Here is a 16,874-nt window from a genome sequence, read left to right on the forward strand (position 1 = left end):
TTCTGGTTGAACAAAAAGGCGTCACGCGATCCAGAGTTGATGACTAAGGATTTTTATCGCTTACGTAATGTCAACGCTGGTTAGTTATAGCAGCCTTACGCTAGGCCAAAACTGTCCGTTAGCTAGGCTTGCAGAGTAAAAAGCATCCAATGACAAAGCTTCCTTGACAATCTCTCTCACGGAGATGAGGCATTGAGACGGGATGATGGTTTGGAGTTCATGAGCTGGATGTGTGGTCTTACGGATTTGCTTTGAGCTTCGGACTTAAGCATGCAGTGCTATACGGAATTGCTTCCTCCTTCGGGGGTAACCCATGCCATTTCTCTGCCTTTCTTGTCAGCGACATCCAACAATTTGATAGTCGCAAAGACGTCAATACTTCAAGTCTTCTCGTTGGTGAATGTCGCCTATGGGACAAGCGCACCTCCAAATGCGGATGACAAAGGCCGAGTTGAGAGGCAGCAATATACCAAACTAATCTTGGTTGCCGAATATGACCTCTCCGGGACAATAACCGGCTTGGGGAGAGTGAAAATTCTCGATTCAAGAAGCGGTGGAGAGGCGCTGCTAGTTTCAACCCGAAATGCGAAGCTAAGTCTCGTCGAGTGGGACCATGAAAGACATGGAATATCGACCATATCCATTCACTATTATGAAAGAGAAGATGTGCACAGCAGCCCCTGGACGCCAGATCTAAGACTTTGCCCGAGCCTTCTGGCAGTGGATCCAAGCAGCAGGTGCGCCATTTTGAATTTCGGCATTCATAGCGTCGCCATTCTTCCCTTTCACCAAACAGGCGATGACCTCGTCATGGATGAGTTCGACGAAGACTTAGACGAGAAGCCGGAAGGAGCAAGCAATATCCCTGCACAAGCCGCCGTTGCAAATGATACGACAATGTACAAAACACCCTATGCATCCTCTTTTGTGCTTCCGTTGACCGCCTTGGACCCTGCTCTTGTCCATCCGATACACCTCGCATTTTTATATGAGTATAGAGAACCTACGTTTGGCATCCTCTATTCTCATCTTACGACCTCATCCGCTCTTCTCCATGACCGAAAAGACATAGTTTCATATGCTGTGTTTACTCTAGATATACAACAACGGGCATCCACAACCCTCATTACAGTCTCGCGATTACCGAGTGACCTATGGAAGGTCGTTCCCCTCCCGCCTCCCATCGGAGGCGCCCTGTTGATTGGGTCCAATGAGCTAATCCATGTCGACCAAGCGGGTAAAACCAATGCCGTTGGCATAAATGAGTTTGCTCGACAGGCATCTGCGTTCTCAATGGTGGATCAATCAGATCTAGGACTACGTCTTGAGGGCTGTGTGGTTGAACAGCTGGGAACCGACAGCGGTGACATATTGCTGGTTTTAGCAGATGGCAAGATGGCTATATTACGACTCAAAGTCGATGGGCGTTCTGTGTCTGGGATCTCAGCACAATTGGTCTCTGAAAAAGCTGGAGGTTCCATTCTGAAAGCGAGACCTTCCTGTTCGGCTAGTTTGGGCAGGGGAAAAGTATTTTTTGGAAGCGAGGAGACCGATTCTCTTCTGATAGGATGGAGTCGTCCCTCGCAATCGATGAGAAAACCGAAAGTAGAGTCGGCCGACGATGTATTTGGAGATCATTCTGAAACAGAGGATGATGAGGATGACATTTATGAAGATGATTTGTACTCCACTCCGGTCAACCAAACTACGCTCTCCAAAACCACCTCGCAGACAAACGGCCTGAACAAGGACGATTTTGTTTTCCGTTCGCACGATCGATTATGGAACCTGGGCCCAATGAGCGATGTAACCCTGGGAAGGCCTCCTGGCTCGCATGATAAAAACAGAAAGCAGTCATCGTCCAGAACATCCGCTGATTTAGAACTTGTTGTCACTCAAGGGAAAGGTAATGCGGGCGGTCTCGCGGTTCTACAACGGGAGCTGGATCCGTATGTTATCGACTCCATGAAAATGGATAACGTCGACGGAGTTTGGTCGATTCAAGTCGGGGCCCCTGACTCCACAAATACACGAACTTCCTCACGCAATTACGATAAGTATCTGGTTTTCTCGAAATCAACAGAGCCCGGGAAGGAGCAATCGGTTGTATACTCGGTTGGTGGCAGCGGAATTGAGGAAATGAAAGCTCCGGAATTTAATCCCAATGAGGATTCGACTGTGGATATCGGCACGCTCGCTGGCGGAACTAGAGTAGTTCAAGTGCTTAAATCCGAGGTCCGGAGTTATGATACTAGTAAGTGCATCAATAGATTCTCTCGTGCGGACGCTACCTTTCTCTATTGCTAATCGCCGGTTTAGATCTTGAGTTGGCCCAAATTTACCCCATTTGGGACGAAGATACCAGCGACGAGCTCTCTGTCGTAAGCGCTAGTTTTGCTGAACCATATGTCCTGATTGTCCGAGACGATCAGTCACTCCTCTTACTTCAAGCGGACAAGAGTGGGGATCTGGACGAAGTCAACATCGACGGAATTTTGAGCTCCCATAGGTGGCTGTCTGGCTGTCTCTACCTTGATAAATATCATACCTTTGTCCCGACCAAAGGCCAAGATCAACCGTTATCCGATAACATTCTTTTAGTTCTTCTACGAGCAGACCATACTTTATTCGTAAGCGACCAGATATCGCGCCGATAATGTGGTTGCTGACCTGGTCTAGATATTCTCCCTCCCTACACTTACGGAACCACTCTGCTCCGTCGACGGCGTGGACCTTTTGCCGCTTATTCTTTCATGCGAGCCACCTCCTAAACGAGTGACATATCGTGAAACATTATCGGAAGTATTGATCGCGGACCTTGGCGATTCTATCAGCAGGCAGCCCTATATGATAGTATGTGATCCTCTATTATTTCACCCGGCCGCAAGGTTAATAGTGTACATACAGTTACGAACAGCAAACGATGACCTTATACTATATCAGCCATACCATCCGAAAACCTCTTTGGACAAACCGGAACTTCGATTTGTGAAGATAATTGACCATTTCTTGCCCAGATTTGACCCTTCGCCGAAGGCATATATGCCTCATTCTAAATTTTTGCGTGCATACTCTGATATTTGTGGTTATAAAACTGTTTTTATGTCTGGCTCAAATCCATGTTTTGTTATGAAATCCTCTACGAGCTCTCCTCACGTTTTGAGACTAAGGGGGGAGGCCGTCTCCTCTCTTAGCAGCTTCCACATTCCGGCCTGCGAGAAAGGTTTTGCTTACGTCGATGCAAGCGTATGTGTGCCAAAAGAATATTTCGCTCCTTGGAATAAGCTGATTTTGGTGATACAGAACATGGTTCGAATGTGTCGATTACCGAGCAATACTCGTTTTGACAATTCGTGGGTCACACGAAAAGTGCATGTTGGAGACCAAATAGATTGTGTGGAATATTTTGCGCATTCAGAGATCTACGCATTGGGGAGCAGCCATAAAGTGGACTTCAAACTTCCAGAAGATGACGAAATACATCCCGAATGGCGAAGTGAAGGTATGCCAACATTTTTGATTCGTTAATCATTAGCTGACATCATCTCTAGTTATTTCATTTATGCCACAGCTAGAAAGAGGGTGTATAAAGCTGCTTAGTCCTAGAACGTGGTCTGTCGTTGATAGGTGAGTGTAACTTGTAATGATCTTGGTCTTATGCTTACCTGATAACAGTTACGAGCTTGGCGATGCTGAGCGTGTCATGTGTATGAAGACAATCAATATGGAAATTTCCGAAATCACACATGAAATGAAAGATATGCTGGTTGTAGGAACTGCCACAGTGCGAGGCGAGGATATTACTCCCCGTGGTTCCATTTACGTTTTCGAAATTATTGAAGTAGCTCCCGATCCGGATCGTCCAGAGACAAACCGGAAGCTCAAAATTTTTGCCAAGGACGACGTTAAAGGCGCAGTAACTGCTGTGTCTGGCATCGGTGGACAAGGCTTTCTGATCATGGCTCAAGGCCAGAAGTGTATGGTCCGTGGCCTCAAGGAGGATGGCAGTCTCCTTCCTGTAGCATTCATGGATATGCAATGTTATGTCAAGGTCTTGAAAGAGCTCCAGGGAACCGGATTATGCATCATGGGCGATGCCCTTAAGGGAATTTGGTTTGCAGGATATTCTGTAAGCTTTTTCATCGCATTAACCTCTAAAATTCGGGACTACCTGCTAACCTAGATGTCCTCTGCAGGAAGAGCCATACAGGTTGACCCTTTTCGGCAAGGACAACGAGTACCTCCAGGTCATCGCCGCTGACTTTTTGCCGGACGGGAAAAGGCTATATATCTTAGTAGCTGATGATGATTGCACCATTCATGTCCTTGAATACGACCCAGAAGGTAAATTATATCTCCTCATTTTTGATATGCAGCCTTAGCCTAATAATTGCTAGACCCTACGTCGTCGAAAGGTGATCGACTTCTACATCGCAGTAGTTTCCACACGGGCCACTTCACTTCAACAATGACGTTGCTGCCTGAGCACTCCAGTTCACCTTCTGCTGATGATCCCGAAGAAGATGACATGGATGTTGACTATGTGCCTAAATCTTATCAAGTCCTTGTGACATCCCAGGAAGGCTCGATAGGTGTCGTAACTCCCTTGACCGAAGATTCGTACCGCCGCCTTTCGGCGTTACAATCTCAATTGGTAACAAGCATGGAGCACCCTTGTGGATTGAACCCGAAAGCATATCGGGCGGTTGAGAGTGACGGGTTCGGCGGAAGAGGAATTGTTGATGGGAACCTCTTGTTGAGATGGCTTGACATGGGCGTGCAGCGGAAGGCGGAGATAGCGGGTCGAGTCGGTGCTGATATAGAGAGCATCCGGGTAGATCTTGAGACAATTAGTGGCGGATTGGATTTCCTGTGAATGGGGGGAATGGCTGTGATGATAGATTGTGAGGCAGGTCAAGATGTTTTGTCGGAATACCGGAATTGATTGGTCGTTTATGGCGTAGAGATGGCCTAATGATGGTATGCTAGTAAGGGGCATCAATCCTTTTGGATATAATTTAAATACAGTACTGGTACATGACATTTATTTAAAACACGGGTCCTTGCCAATATATGTTAGGATTAGCCAGTTCATGCTCTGGCGGCTCAAAATTCCTAGTCCCCCCGAAGGCAACTCTTCAGAAGTTCAGCGTCAAGTATTCAAGATCACTTAGAACTGCTCGAGTCTTTCGAGGCAATTAATCCCCGAGCCCGCTTTTCTAAGGTCGTCAACTCCCCTATAAGATATTGAATTAGTAAGACCCCCTAAATTCCGCCAACTCTGACGGGGAATTGACACACTCTGCATCTCGGCTTCGAACTCTTGAGTTTCGAGCTGAAGCCATATCAAATAAAGGACTTGATATGTTAAAAACGAGGCAAGAAAAACCTTTGCCAAGGGCCTCTTAAACGAGGCGAGCGAGACCGGCTATAAATTATTCATATTTAGATAAGTGTCGATGTACATATATACGGAGCCAGAGTATGTTGGAGCTTACTTTACGGGCCTCGCTACCGCTGCTAGCGGGTTGGGAAGCATTCCATCTTGAGGGAGTTGTGGCGAAAGACCTGCAGGAAACGGGGTGATGAAATCTGACAGAAGCAGAACGCGCAAAGGATCTTAGAAAAGCCATTGTGTTCGTAGAACCTGCTTCTTTACATGGCAATGACCGTAACTAGCAGAGCCGTTCGACTGGGGAGAAAGTGACCTCCCGTCAAAAGATTGCTCTCTCCCAGCACCGTTCGCCGAGGGAGGTTATTTGGAAAAGGTTTGGCCGCCCAACTTTGATATCACGTGATAATCCATTAATACATGACTAATCAGATCACATGACTATATCGATGGCGGGGAAAATCCGCAATTCCTCGACGGGCTCGAGGCAACCAGAACATAAAAATGGAACAAGCTGCGGGTGCCGACAAGGCGGCCGGCAACCCTAATGGCGATAAGCTTGTTTTTGAGCCTCCGTGCCCCTGGCATGGATCATCGAGCTACCTTGAGGGAGAGTAGGCACATTTAGGTGTTTTCATAGGAGTATAGTGGACGGGCCGTTGAGGGGTTTTTCGTGTTAAATGAGCTACTTTTTGCAATTTAGGCATGCTGTTCACTTTTAGGAGGTTTTACTTGCATTGTCGTGATGCGCTTGTGGGCGAGTTGAAATGGAAAGACTTGGGATGTTGGCGTTGATTTGGGAGCAACAAAACAACTTTTCAAGGTTTGCGACGCTGCAGTGGTGGACGGCGCGTGGAGTTGCGAGGCAGCGCAGGTAGCGCTAAACCGGATCGGGCAGAAAGTGGCAGCGGTAACCGTGGCGCTAGTCCTCCTTGGGCCTAGAGGCTGTGGCTGCAGCAAAACCCAGCCGCTCCCAGCTAGGCTTAGGAAGCAACACCAGGAAGAAAGACCTCCTCCCCAGCCGAACGCCCGCGAGGATACCTGTGGCCGTTGATCTCCGTCCATCCAGGCACCCACTGCTGAGACCTCACAACCCGACCCGTCTCTGCTTGACTGTTGCTACATTCCATTCTTTCGTTCTGCTCCCACCCTTTATCCATAACATATTCATTCACGGTAGCAACTCAAGCCCTCCGCTTTTCATGATCAACCCATTCACAATATACCAGACGAAACCAGCCTTCTCATTCATCCTTGCTAACGCAAGTTATTCTTTTAACAGAAGCGTTGCCGGCCAGTTGGATGTCTGTCTCATGACATTGCTACTTAGACCTACTTTTCGTCGGTATCTCTGATATCTCGCTGTGAGCAGATCTTCGAACTTCAATTTTTCAAATTGATGTTTGCATTCATTGTTGCGCATGCTGCTTACAGGGCCATTGTGAAAAAGAGTCCTCTGAACTGTCTTTAATAACGCTCTAACCATGCCGCGCGCCTCAAAACGGACCATAGAGGACTATGCGAATCGGTCGGACTCGAGTGACGAAGATTACAATGACCGAGCGCCGCGATCGCGAAAAGCCCCCGCATCCAAATCGAAGTCCAAGAAGCGTCCTGTTAAAAAGCAGAAACGAAGAGAACTCTCCGATGATGAAATATCTGAAATATCGGACGAGCCGTCGATCGAGGACGAAATCGAGGAGGATGATGATGAAGAAGATAATCCACACGTGGAGAGGACCGCAAGGGGTTCAATAAAGAGACAAGCAGCAAAGAACGTAAAGCTTCATATAGACTCGAGTTCGGAGGATGATTTTTCTGAAGAGGAGGAGGAAGAGGAAGAGCAGACCTCCCGACAAGCGGAGCCGAGTGCCAACCAGCCCCGGTTATTGCTGAAGTTTTCTGTACCACGGCATCAAGAAACACCAGCAGCTTCCCGTACTACTAGGTCTACGCGAGGCAGAAGCGCCAGCATTAAGGAAACGGAGAGTAAATTTGCTGCTCGCTTCGGAAATAGACGGGTTACACGCCAGAACCGCGATGAATCGGAGGATATTGTCGCCCTGTCTGGCTCCGGACGCCACGTGGAAACAGTGCGCCAGGGGACACGTAGCCCTGAAGTTACGACACGCAGTCGCAAGGCTGTACCAGAAGCCGTGACAGCTGATGCCATCGTGGAAGAGCAAGAAGAAGATTCCAAGGTTGAGCAGAGCCTAGCCGAGCACGAACAACTCCCAGACGCTGTTGAAGGTTCGCCGCGGGAGGTTATGGAGAGCGGTTTCGAGGAGGAGCTGTTTGCGATTGTTGCAACAGATGAGATGCATCCAGCGGCAGGGACACAGAAACCAGCTGAAGACCAGGAGATGGCTGACGAAGGATTTGTACCCGAGTCCGAACATGGCGAAGAAGACGATGAGGAGGATGAAGCGCCAAGATCGGGCACGAGGACTCGACCACAACGAAAAAGAGAGGATAATGTTGACGAAGAAGTAGAAGGAGATGAGGAAGCAGAGGAAAAGGAGATTCAGCCGCTTCGCCGTTCTAGCCGAAAAACTGCGGGGAAGCTTTCGCGAAAACAACAAGATGATGGGAGCGACTTTGATCCTGGCGAGGATGAAGCTATGGACGATGATCTCTCCGATTCGGAAGTTTCCCAAGCTTCCCCCCGTAAACAAAGTCAAAATAATGACGAAGGGGAAGATAGTAGCAACGGTCGTCGATCACGTTTACGCAAGCGCGGTGGCAATTCGCAAGGTGGTGCGGAGTCTGAAGCTGATGAACTCGCCGTTGAATTGGCAGAGTTGAAACGCAGCCGCCCTCGTCGACGCGTGGAGCCCGAAATTGTTTATGAAAAGCCCCGTCGAGCCAGAAAATCTGTCGACTACAGAATCATTAGGCCAGAGCTAGCTTTGCCGTTAGAAGAAGCTGAAAACGAGGTTGCTGAATCTCCTTCCCGTCGGCCTCGCGGTGGAGGGGGCGGTTGGCAAAGGAGCTTGCTTTCTACCTATGGTCCCTTTGGAGGTGGTGGGCCTCCACCTCTTTTAGGCGGCCCACATCCATTAGGCGCTATCGGAGGTGTGGAGAGCGATAGCAGTGATGATGATGCTATTCAACGACCTAAACCTGGAGGATTGCCAGGAGTGCAGCCGGCAACCGGACTCGCTAACACTGGGAATCTCTCGGCACAATTTCATAGCAATGATGCCGCACAAGGACCATCCGGAACACCGGCGAACATGGGCAAAATCAAAGACCGACAAGCTTTAGCAGACTCTGATCCCTTAGGGGTTGACCCTAACGTCAATTTTGACAGCGTTGGTGGACTGCAAGGGCATATTGATCAACTGAAAGAGATGGTTTCTCTGCCGTTGCTCTATCCAGAGGTCTTTCAAAAACTTCGTATTGTTCCTCCTCGTGGTGTTCTGTTCCATGGGCCCCCAGGTACAGGAAAGACTCTGTTAGCCAGAGCTTTAGCAACAAGCGTTAGTACCGAGGGCAAGAAGGTAACCTTCTACATGAGAAAGGGAGCGGATGCCCTTAGTAAATGGGTGGGCGAGGCGGAAAGGCAGCTGCGTCTCCTTTTTGAAGAGGCCCGGAAGAATCAGCCCAGCATCATTTTCTTTGACGAGATTGACGGTGAGTGCAGCATGGTCAATTTCACGGATCAAATCGATTCTGATGTTGAATAGGTCTTGCCCCCGTCAGATCGAGTAAGCAAGAGCAAATCCATGCATCTATTGTTTCAACTCTGTTGGCGTTAATGGATGGCATGGACGGTAGAGGCCAAGTGATTGTTATTGGCGCAACGAATCTACCCGACTCTATAGATCCGGCTCTAAGGCGTCCTGGGCGGTTTGATCGCGAATTCTATTTCCCTCTTCCTGATACAGACGCCCGCAGGGCTATTATAAATATCCATACGAAGAGTTGGGATCCACCGTTATCAAATGAAATAAAGGATGAACTGGCAGAATTGACAAAGGGATATGGTGGTGCCGATCTCCGTGCTCTTTGTACGGAAGCGGCATTGAATGCGGTCCAACGGATATATCCTCAAATATATCAATCAAAGGAACGACTGTTGATTGATCCTGCAAAGATCCGTGTTACCCCGAAGGATTTCATGATATCTTTGAAAAAGATGGTTCCTTCCTCTGAGCGGTCAACCTCATCAGGTGCCTCTCCCCTCCCGCCTGTCGTTGAGCCTCTGCTGCGACATGCCCTCCAAGAAATTAAGGAGATAGTTCGCCGGATTTTGCCGCAGAAGAAGGCACTGACCGCCTTGGAGGAGGCGCAATACGAGCAGCCGGATGACGATGCTGGGTTTAGACATGAACGTATACAGCAAGCATTCGAAAAATCCCGTGTTTTTAGACCAAGGCTTTTGATCCGTGGACGGCCGGGCATGGGCCAGCAATACTTGGCAGCTGCGGTGCTGCAGCATCTTGAGGGAGTCCATGTTCAGTCTTTTGATCTTCCTACACTCCTCAGTGATCCCATCAAGTCTCCGGAAACAGCGATTGTTCATCTTTTCGCAGAAGTCAAGCGTCATAAACCAAGTGTTATCTACATTCCCAATATTGAAACTTGGTATCATACGGTGGAAAAGACGGTTATCTCGGCGTTTCTTGGATTGCTGCGATCTCTTCCCCCAACGGATCCGGTTTTGCTGCTGGGGGTGTTAGAGGGCGATGGGGAGGAAGCCGATCAGGAAATCATGAAGTCTTTGTTTGGTTTCTCAAAGAAAAATCGATATGATCTCCTTGCACCCATGGACGCATGGCGGCACGAATTTTTCGAGGCGGCGATGAGATATATCATGACAGCTCCGACTGATTTTCCTGATCCGGAAAATCGAAAGAAGCGAGTCCTTGAGACCTTAGAAAAGGCACCTCCAGCCCCTCCCCAGGCTCCCCTTCCGCCCACCAAGGAAGAGCTGAAGGCACAGAAGAAGAAGGACCGTCAAACTTTGAACTTGCTAAAGATTCGAATTCAACCCATAATGGACCAAATCAAGAGAAGTTACAAAAGATTCCGTGCTGGCCCGGTTGACGAGGCTCAAATTCGATATTTGTTCGATGATAATGACCCAAACATCGTCACATCTGATCTTCCATTGGAACAAAGAACCACCTTCCGGCCTTTTGAAACGGATGAAGACAAAGCTGGCGTCCCTGGGCTCCGAGAGGTTGTGTCGGGTAAATTCTATTATAATATCGACATTGTGATTATCGAAAAACGTTTGTCAAACGGCTATTACAAACGACCAAAGGACTTCCTTGCGGATATCAAACGTCTGGCAAAGGATGCAAAGACACTTGACGACCCTGACCGCCTGTTGAAAGCCAATGAACTTTTGTCTAATGTCGAAGTTGATATCGGCCTTATTGAGCAAACCGAGCCTGCTTTAGTTGCGGAGTGCGAAAATGTATACCTTCGGGAGCTGGAACGAGAACGCCAGGCTATTGAAAAAGCGAAGCAATCCGAAAATCCCACTAATGCAATGGGTCCTCCTCCACCACTGAATGTTGCTCATGGTGTCGAATCGTCAAACCAGTCCACCGGGCCTGTTGTCTTGGGCGAAAGTTTTGGAAACACGTGTCACGGCTTGGGTGCTCGGCCGCTTACTCCTCAAACAGGAAATACTTCTTTGACGAATGGAGTTCCCCCACAGCATGGTTCAGATGTCCACCAAAGTGCGTGCTATCCGAACAGCGAGGGATCTACTTCGATATTCAATCGGAGTGGGAATGGCGATGCGGACATTCAAATGTCCAACTCCGAAGATACGTCTGGCTTCAGCCGAGAAACTCAGAACAGCTCGTTTGGACAGTCCGCCCAGCCGAGACCGCCACATTCCTATACAGCGCCATCCCAGCAACTTCGACAGCAATCTGGCCTTTCTAACTTGTCGCAAAAGGGTACAATGACCCCAATGGCGCCAGGTTCTCAGCCAGGTGATTATGCCAATGATGCGTCAACCACCCAGACTACTTCGGATAAGAAGAATTCGGGTCACTCTGAGGTGCAGCTCCATACACAGACCTCCCTTAATTTTTCTATGAGACACGAAGGCCCCGATCTTAACCTCTACCCATCCCGTGTTTCAGGCGATGAACATCTGCCTGATACTCAACAGGGAGAAAGTGCCTGGGGGTCGCAGCAAACACCATTAACAAGTGGCGGAGAATTCTCTCAGATTAGTCTGCTTAATGGAAGTCAATCGCAACCGAGATATTCGCAACCGGGGTCTCAACCTCCCGTGCCCCTGTTCCATACTCCTCGAGCGAGCAACCAGCTTCAAGGCCTCCTCAATCCAGAAGAGAAGCCGCGCAACCCAGAACTTCTTATTGATCATGCGTTTATAAAGCAACTGCACTTAGAACTCACCGCCAAAACGGATGGATTCTCCGTGGAGCACTTGGAGCAGATCAACACCAGTCTGATGGACTGTATTTGGAGCATGCGTGGTGAATGGAACAGGAGGCGTGTTGCGGAAGCAGTCAAGAGAGAATTTGAAGAAGTTCTCCAGGATATTGAATCCATGCAACATTTTTGATTAATTTGCTGTTTTAGCCCAGAGTCACAGGTGGAATGGGATTCTATTATGTGGCATCAAATGTGATATTCTCTTCTCCAGCTTGTGTATTTTTCTTTCGGCGGAACATATCTAGTTGGTTTGGCGTCAGGTGGTCTCCTATGTCAATGACTTGCAAAAGAATACCTTTTCCTTTCTGTTGATACACATTTTCTTTGAATAAAGGTTTGGTGCTTTGATGGATGTTGTCAATATTGTGAGATCTTTAGGCTGTTCATAATGTTATTTGAGCCTGGAGTAACAGTGGTAACTAGCAAGGCAGACATGAAATGATCAGTACCTGGACATTGAAATCCACAGGACTGTCCTTGGAAATGATTGCATTCTTTACAATGTATTATTGACTGACAACTCTGGTCCATGTGTGTTGTAACAAGGGAGCGAGCGGACTTGATCTGCAGAAACTCAAAACATGTGACATTGTGTTCTGTTCCCAAATGTCACTAATTTTGTCCAGGTGGCATCACCTTTGGCCCCAGTCCACATTGCACAAGCAACTATCAAGCAACAACAATTCTGCTGTTTTCTTTTCTTTTTCGACCATTCTTTGCAATGAGCCAATTTTTAGAATTGTTTGTAACTATATATTCTTCTGAAAATATCTTGGCTCTTGCAGCCTGAGCGGCTTCGTCTTCGTGCGACGTCGGCTTCCGCTCATATTTCCTCTTTACTCCTCGCACTCCCCTCTAATACTCCATATCCTTCATTGAGTCAGTCGCAATGGTAGACTGGCTAAGCTTGATCATTCCCTTTGCCTACCTTGGCGTCCTTATCGGTTCATTAGCGACCTTTTCATCTCTATACCGCAAGAGAAAGGCCGGTAAGCAACACGTTGCCTTTTGGCAAGAGCATATTTTTTTGCGACTTGCAGCGGCTAACACGAGCGCGATGCGTGATATATAGCCAAGTCTGCATCCCTCAAACCATGGTTCCCTTCGCATGTCCAGCGAGATGTCTACCTCTCACTCCTACACATGGACTCTCCCTCCGATGCGAAAGAGAAGAAGAAGCCCGTTGTTCCCGAAACAGTATTAAAAGCCGCTCTCCTTCGTCGTGCTGCAGAAGACCTTAAACGCCTCTTGCAGCTTAGAAATCAGAAACCTGCACTCGGCGCGCTCCTCCAGAAGGGCAGTGTCGGCGATGATTTGTGGCAACAATTTTTGAGGGCTGAAAAGGAGCTCGAGGAGGAGTTTAGAGATGTTGTCGCCGAGGTAGATACGCTTTTTCCATTGCTCCTGCAAGTGAAAATGGTGTGATCAAGTCATGAATAGCTAACTCAAATCTTCTCAAAACTCGTAGGCCAACGCCTTCGTACCAGGCTGGGGTCAGACAATTTTCCAGTCTGCCAACGAGATGACCTTGAACACAATATTCCGACAAAGAGTTGACGAAATTCAAGCTACGGCAAAACAGGAATGCGAATGGTGGGAGCGCAAAAGAGCGAGCATACAGCAAGGCTTCATGAAAGAGTTAGAGCAGGAAGAGCAACAGTCTACAGCTGGATCAGCTGGGAAGGTTAATAAACCGGCTAGTTCCGCTTCTGGCTCAGTGGTGGGCGATAAACTTATTAGTGATGATGATACAGTGTTGGTAGAGGGCGGTGGTCCAGCTATGAATCCTGGCGGTGGCGGTGGAAAGAAGAAGAAGAAAGGAAAGAAATAAATACATCTGTTTCTGTTCTATTCATCCTCGAAGAGGCCCTTGTCTTTCTATGTGCTAAATTAGCAGAAGTCGCCTTGGGTAGACGTGTATTGGCCCTTTGTGTAAAAGTTCGGCGCATTAGCTGGAACTCGAGTGCCTGAGATGAAGAGAGTAAATGCTTGCCTGATTCAAAATTATTTTCTATAATATACATCGCCGTGCCCTACCTTACAATAGGCCCCGGCTTCTCCAAGGGAGGACTACCAAAGTGAAAATGCCCGCTATGATACATTGTGAATCCTTTTTTTTTTTTCCCATGCCATTGTAAAACGCCCGCCCCGGTCCCGCAAAAGAGGTCAATACGAAAAACTCATGAATCAAATGGCGTGGGAGATCACAGCTCTATGTCCGGATCCACACCTAAATCGAGCTCCCCCACCGCCATCTCATCTGCTGCAGCACGAATACTCTTTTCCACCTTTCCAGAGTCTCCCTGAATTCGACGCATGACCAGGCGTAACAGATCGCACATCAAGTCAACTTGGAACGCCTTCTGCTCTTCCTCGTCTAACTCATCGGGGTTGATTCCCTGTCGAGATAGCTGCGCCACCTTCCAATCTTTTATTGCAACTAAAAGATTCGAAATATTCTCGAAGTTCTCCTTCGAACGAGGTGTTGATGCAATACGCCTGCGGCGGGGTTTAGGAATGCCCGGAGGAGTAGGTGCCAGGCGCACGAGAAGGAACGTAAGGATGCGGGTTGTATCGACGTCCGGGAAGAAGCCGAAAATTTGTTTCATGGATCGAATAGCCACCAGGGCCCCTTGCGGGTCAAGGGATAAACAGAAGCATCGCGTAATCTGATCATATAGCGCTTTCGAGAACTCCTCTTTTGTGGTCTTTTGCTGGTGTGGAGTGAGGCTCCCGAACCATTGCATAGTTTCCTTGTATAGAGAGCGGATAGGTGGGAATTTCGCGTCGAAAAGATAACGGGTGCGATCGTACTGAATCTTTCCGCAATCGTAGAGACAAGCAAATGTTGCCAAGTCAGGCTTAATGATAGCCGTCATATCTTTGTATTTTGTCCATACACCGAGAATGTTTTGCTTTCGAAGCTCCATATACAGAAGATGGTTCATGAAGAAGGCATTCGGTTTGATTTGCGCAGTGTCGAGGCAGTCAATCAGGTAGTTCGCCATATTTTCTTGATCCCGCCGAGTATAGTATAGCAGCAAGATAGAAAAAGTTTCTATGCTTGCAGCGGGAACGGTTCGTTGCATGTGTCTTGGAATAACCACATCATTTGACGTGTCGTAAACAGATGGCTTCTCTGGCATATCGTGCCAAACTCGCTCGATGCGCTCTTGAACCATTGCCCATGCAAGTTTTTCTGCCTTTTCCTTCGCAGTTGGGCTTCCTTCACGGAGCCAACCCCCTATTATGCCATTCAAGTGCTTCGCATCCGGCTTAATACCTCGCTCATACATCAACTCCACCACAGAGGCGGCAGCATCCACTTCGCCCATTCCTATCAGCTTTTTCATCCAACTGGCAAAGAAAAATTTGTTGTGAAATTTGCGCGGCAGTATAGTCAGAGCCGCAAGTGAAGCTTTGTTGACATCGGCCGCATTGATGCTAGAGGAATGAAGATTGTCATAGAGGCCAAGACTCGTCTTAAAGAGAGCTACAGAATCCGAGGTTGACTGTTGTCCTGTAAGCATCATGTCCTTAAAAACCGCAAGGGCCAGCTCCGTCTGGCCGGCATTCAACAGACCGGTGCTAATGGAGTCGTAATCTTGCATATTTATATTGGGTCCCAGCATAGTCTTGACCTGAAGGTATAGAGTCCAAGCCAGCTCTTTAGCTTTTGGGGTGGCCTGCTCCGCCCACGAAGCAATAACAGGTATCAGTACACGGGGATCACGGGATGTATTTGCCGAAAGGAAGGCCATTGCGATATCTTGGGCCGTCTGGGGCTGATGTACCGCAACATGGAGCCGTACTCCCAATTTTAAGTAGCTGTCAACCTCTTCTGGGCTGTAATGTTTTAGATCTTGTGCACGCCCTTCCCAGTGGGGAATCGCTTTCTCAGATTTCCCACTGTGCCATAAAAGCTCAAGATATTTTAGCCACTGGGTTGTCGTGAAATCCCTGCCGCTTGCGAGAATGTCTTCGGCTAGCTTCTCCCAGTGAAGCAGACGAGAATGTTCAACAGGGGACGATGGTACCTGGGATTGCCAAAGCAACTCCAAGCCCTCCTCCGGAATAATATCAAGGAAAAAAGGTAGCCCTTCTTTACAACGTCTGTATGACCTCCACGCGTCTTGTCTCTGGGTAAAGGTTGGATTATTGCGGAGGACCTTCAAAGTTTTGTTGAATCGAGCAACAGCGGCTTGCTGTGTATCAGGAACTGTAATTTCAACTTCGAATGACTCTCTTGGGGTCGGAGAAGGTTCCTCGGGGGCCTTTGTTGGATCCCATAGCCTTTTCTCTTCACTAATCAAGTCCTGAAATTGCCGCTCCATAGCTTTGTCAAACTCGGCATCGAGTCGTTCCTCTTCTTCGCTTTCGACATCCTCCTCTTTATGTTCCGCCTTATACTTGCGAAGTGCCTCTAATGCCTTTTGCCTGTCCTCCTCAGAAAGCTCTTTCATAAAAGGACTATTCGGTCCAAAGGGGCCTTCTCTTAGCTCCGCAAGCTCTCGCTCAAGTTCGGCGATCTTCGCTTTCAGCAATTCTTGCTCCGCTTGATTTTCCGAGTCGAAATCTACTTCCGTCCGATCTTTGCTGGCGGGAGTCGACTGTTCAAAATGTCGGATGGTTACCTCCTGTTTTCTGCCTCCCTTCTCCAGTCGAGGCGTGAAGGAGAATGAACGGCGGACCGCTGAGATCGCAGGGGAGGCTTGGTTGATGCAACGGGTGTAAAATCCATGTTGATGCCACCGAGCTCCCTGTAGAGTCAAACGGCGCATGAATGTAGGAAGTGAAGCCTAACTCATCGAAAGAAAAGCACGTTGAAAAGAAAGCTGCGCTGCGAGGATGGAATCGAAATCAGCGGTGCAAAACGGAAGTCCTCAACTCCAAGGCGGTTACATTACGCTGTACCAGCCATTACGTGCGACTCGTAATTTTGTGATTACATAATCAATCGTATCCGCTCCGACGCGTTGAGGAACTCGTTCAGGGAGAAAGGATATCGTGAAAAGAGCAGTTGAAATCCTAAAGTTGGGGAGGTTTAAAGGAG

General features: G+C 48.3%; 5 protein-coding genes across 5 annotated transcripts; 3 read left to right on the top strand and 2 right to left on the bottom strand.

Annotated features, from left to right (window-relative positions):
- The first annotated feature begins 195 nt into the window (after positions 1-195).
- Positions 196-5,055, top strand: CIMG_02253 (protein CFT1). Its single transcript, XM_001248481.2, has 9 exons — positions 196-2,254; positions 2,320-2,630; positions 2,680-2,853; positions 2,908-3,246; positions 3,304-3,502; positions 3,552-3,627; positions 3,676-4,129; positions 4,197-4,344; positions 4,398-5,055. The coding sequence occupies exons 1-9, from the start codon at positions 271-273 to the stop codon at positions 4,874-4,876; spliced, it is 4,164 nt and encodes a 1,387-aa protein (XP_001248482.1). The 5' UTR covers positions 196-270; the 3' UTR covers positions 4,877-5,055.
- CIMG_02252 (uncharacterized protein) lies at positions 4,462-6,154 on the bottom strand. The gene is made up of 3 exons (XM_001248480.2): positions 5,499-6,154; positions 5,302-5,428; positions 4,462-5,237 (listed from the first exon to the last, which is right to left on the bottom strand). Exons 1-3 carry the CDS (start codon positions 5,631-5,633, stop codon positions 5,167-5,169), a joined length of 333 nt encoding a protein of 110 aa, XP_001248481.1. The 5' UTR covers positions 5,634-6,154; the 3' UTR covers positions 4,462-5,166.
- A 722-nt stretch (positions 6,155-6,876) lies between these two features.
- On the top strand, positions 6,877-12,305 carry CIMG_02251 (AAA family ATPase; the record flags this gene model as incomplete). The annotated part of the gene is made up of 2 exons (XM_001248479.2): positions 6,877-9,028; positions 9,082-12,305. The coding sequence occupies 2 exons, from the start codon at positions 6,877-6,879 to the stop codon at positions 11,949-11,951; spliced, it is 5,022 nt and encodes a 1,673-aa protein (XP_001248480.1). The 3' UTR covers positions 11,952-12,305.
- A 175-nt stretch (positions 12,306-12,480) lies between these two features.
- Positions 12,481-13,735, top strand: CIMG_02250 (translocation protein SEC66). Its single transcript, XM_001248478.2, has 3 exons — positions 12,481-12,810; positions 12,894-13,201; positions 13,290-13,735. Exons 1-3 carry the CDS (start codon positions 12,711-12,713, stop codon positions 13,650-13,652), a joined length of 771 nt encoding a protein of 256 aa, XP_001248479.1. The 5' UTR covers positions 12,481-12,710; the 3' UTR covers positions 13,653-13,735.
- A 56-nt stretch (positions 13,736-13,791) lies between these two features.
- CIMG_02249 (pentatricopeptide repeat domain-containing protein) lies at positions 13,792-16,676 on the bottom strand. The gene has a single exon (XM_001248477.2). It carries the CDS (start codon positions 16,600-16,602, stop codon positions 14,026-14,028), a length of 2,577 nt encoding a protein of 858 aa, XP_001248478.1. The 5' UTR covers positions 16,603-16,676; the 3' UTR covers positions 13,792-14,025.
- Positions 16,677-16,874: the final 198 nt, after the last annotated feature.

The sequence above is a fragment of the Coccidioides immitis genome (genome assembly GCF_000149335.2).
Source record: "Coccidioides immitis RS genomic scaffold supercont3.1, whole genome shotgun sequence".
NCBI lineage: Eukaryota > Fungi > Ascomycota > Eurotiomycetes > Onygenales > Onygenaceae > Coccidioides > Coccidioides immitis.

Bases quoted from the DNA above. Each gene is read 5' to 3' on its own strand.
- CIMG_02253 (XM_001248481.2), top strand. From the start codon at position 271: ATGCAGTGCTATACGGAATTGCTTCCTCCTTCGGGGGTAACCCATGCC. The intron at 2,255-2,319 runs GTAAGTGCATCA...TCGCCGGTTTAG, and splicing joins GGTCCGGAGTTATGATACTA to ATCTTGAGTTGGCCCAAATT. The intron at 3,503-3,551 runs GTATGCCAACAT...CATCATCTCTAG, and splicing joins TCCCGAATGGCGAAGTGAAG to TTATTTCATTTATGCCACAG.
- CIMG_02250 (XM_001248478.2), top strand. From the start codon at position 12,711: ATGGTAGACTGGCTAAGCTTGATCATTCCCTTTGCCTACCTTGGCGTC. The intron at 12,811-12,893 runs GTAAGCAACACG...CGTGATATATAG, and splicing joins ATACCGCAAGAGAAAGGCCG to CCAAGTCTGCATCCCTCAAA. The intron at 13,202-13,289 runs GTAGATACGCTT...CAAAACTCGTAG, and splicing joins TTAGAGATGTTGTCGCCGAG to GCCAACGCCTTCGTACCAGG.
- CIMG_02249 (XM_001248477.2), bottom strand. From the start codon at position 16,602: ATGCGCCGTTTGACTCTACAGGGAGCTCGGTGGCATCAACATGGATTT.
- CIMG_02252 (XM_001248480.2), bottom strand. From the start codon at position 5,633: ATGGCTTTTCTAAGATCCTTTGCGCGTTCTGCTTCTGTCAGATTTCAT. The intron at 5,429-5,498 runs GTAAGCTCCAAC...AATAATTTATAG, and splicing joins GCGGTAGCGAGGCCCGTAAA to CCGGTCTCGCTCGCCTCGTT. The intron at 5,238-5,301 runs GTGTGTCAATTC...AATATCTTATAG, and splicing joins GTTCGAAGCCGAGATGCAGA to GGGAGTTGACGACCTTAGAA.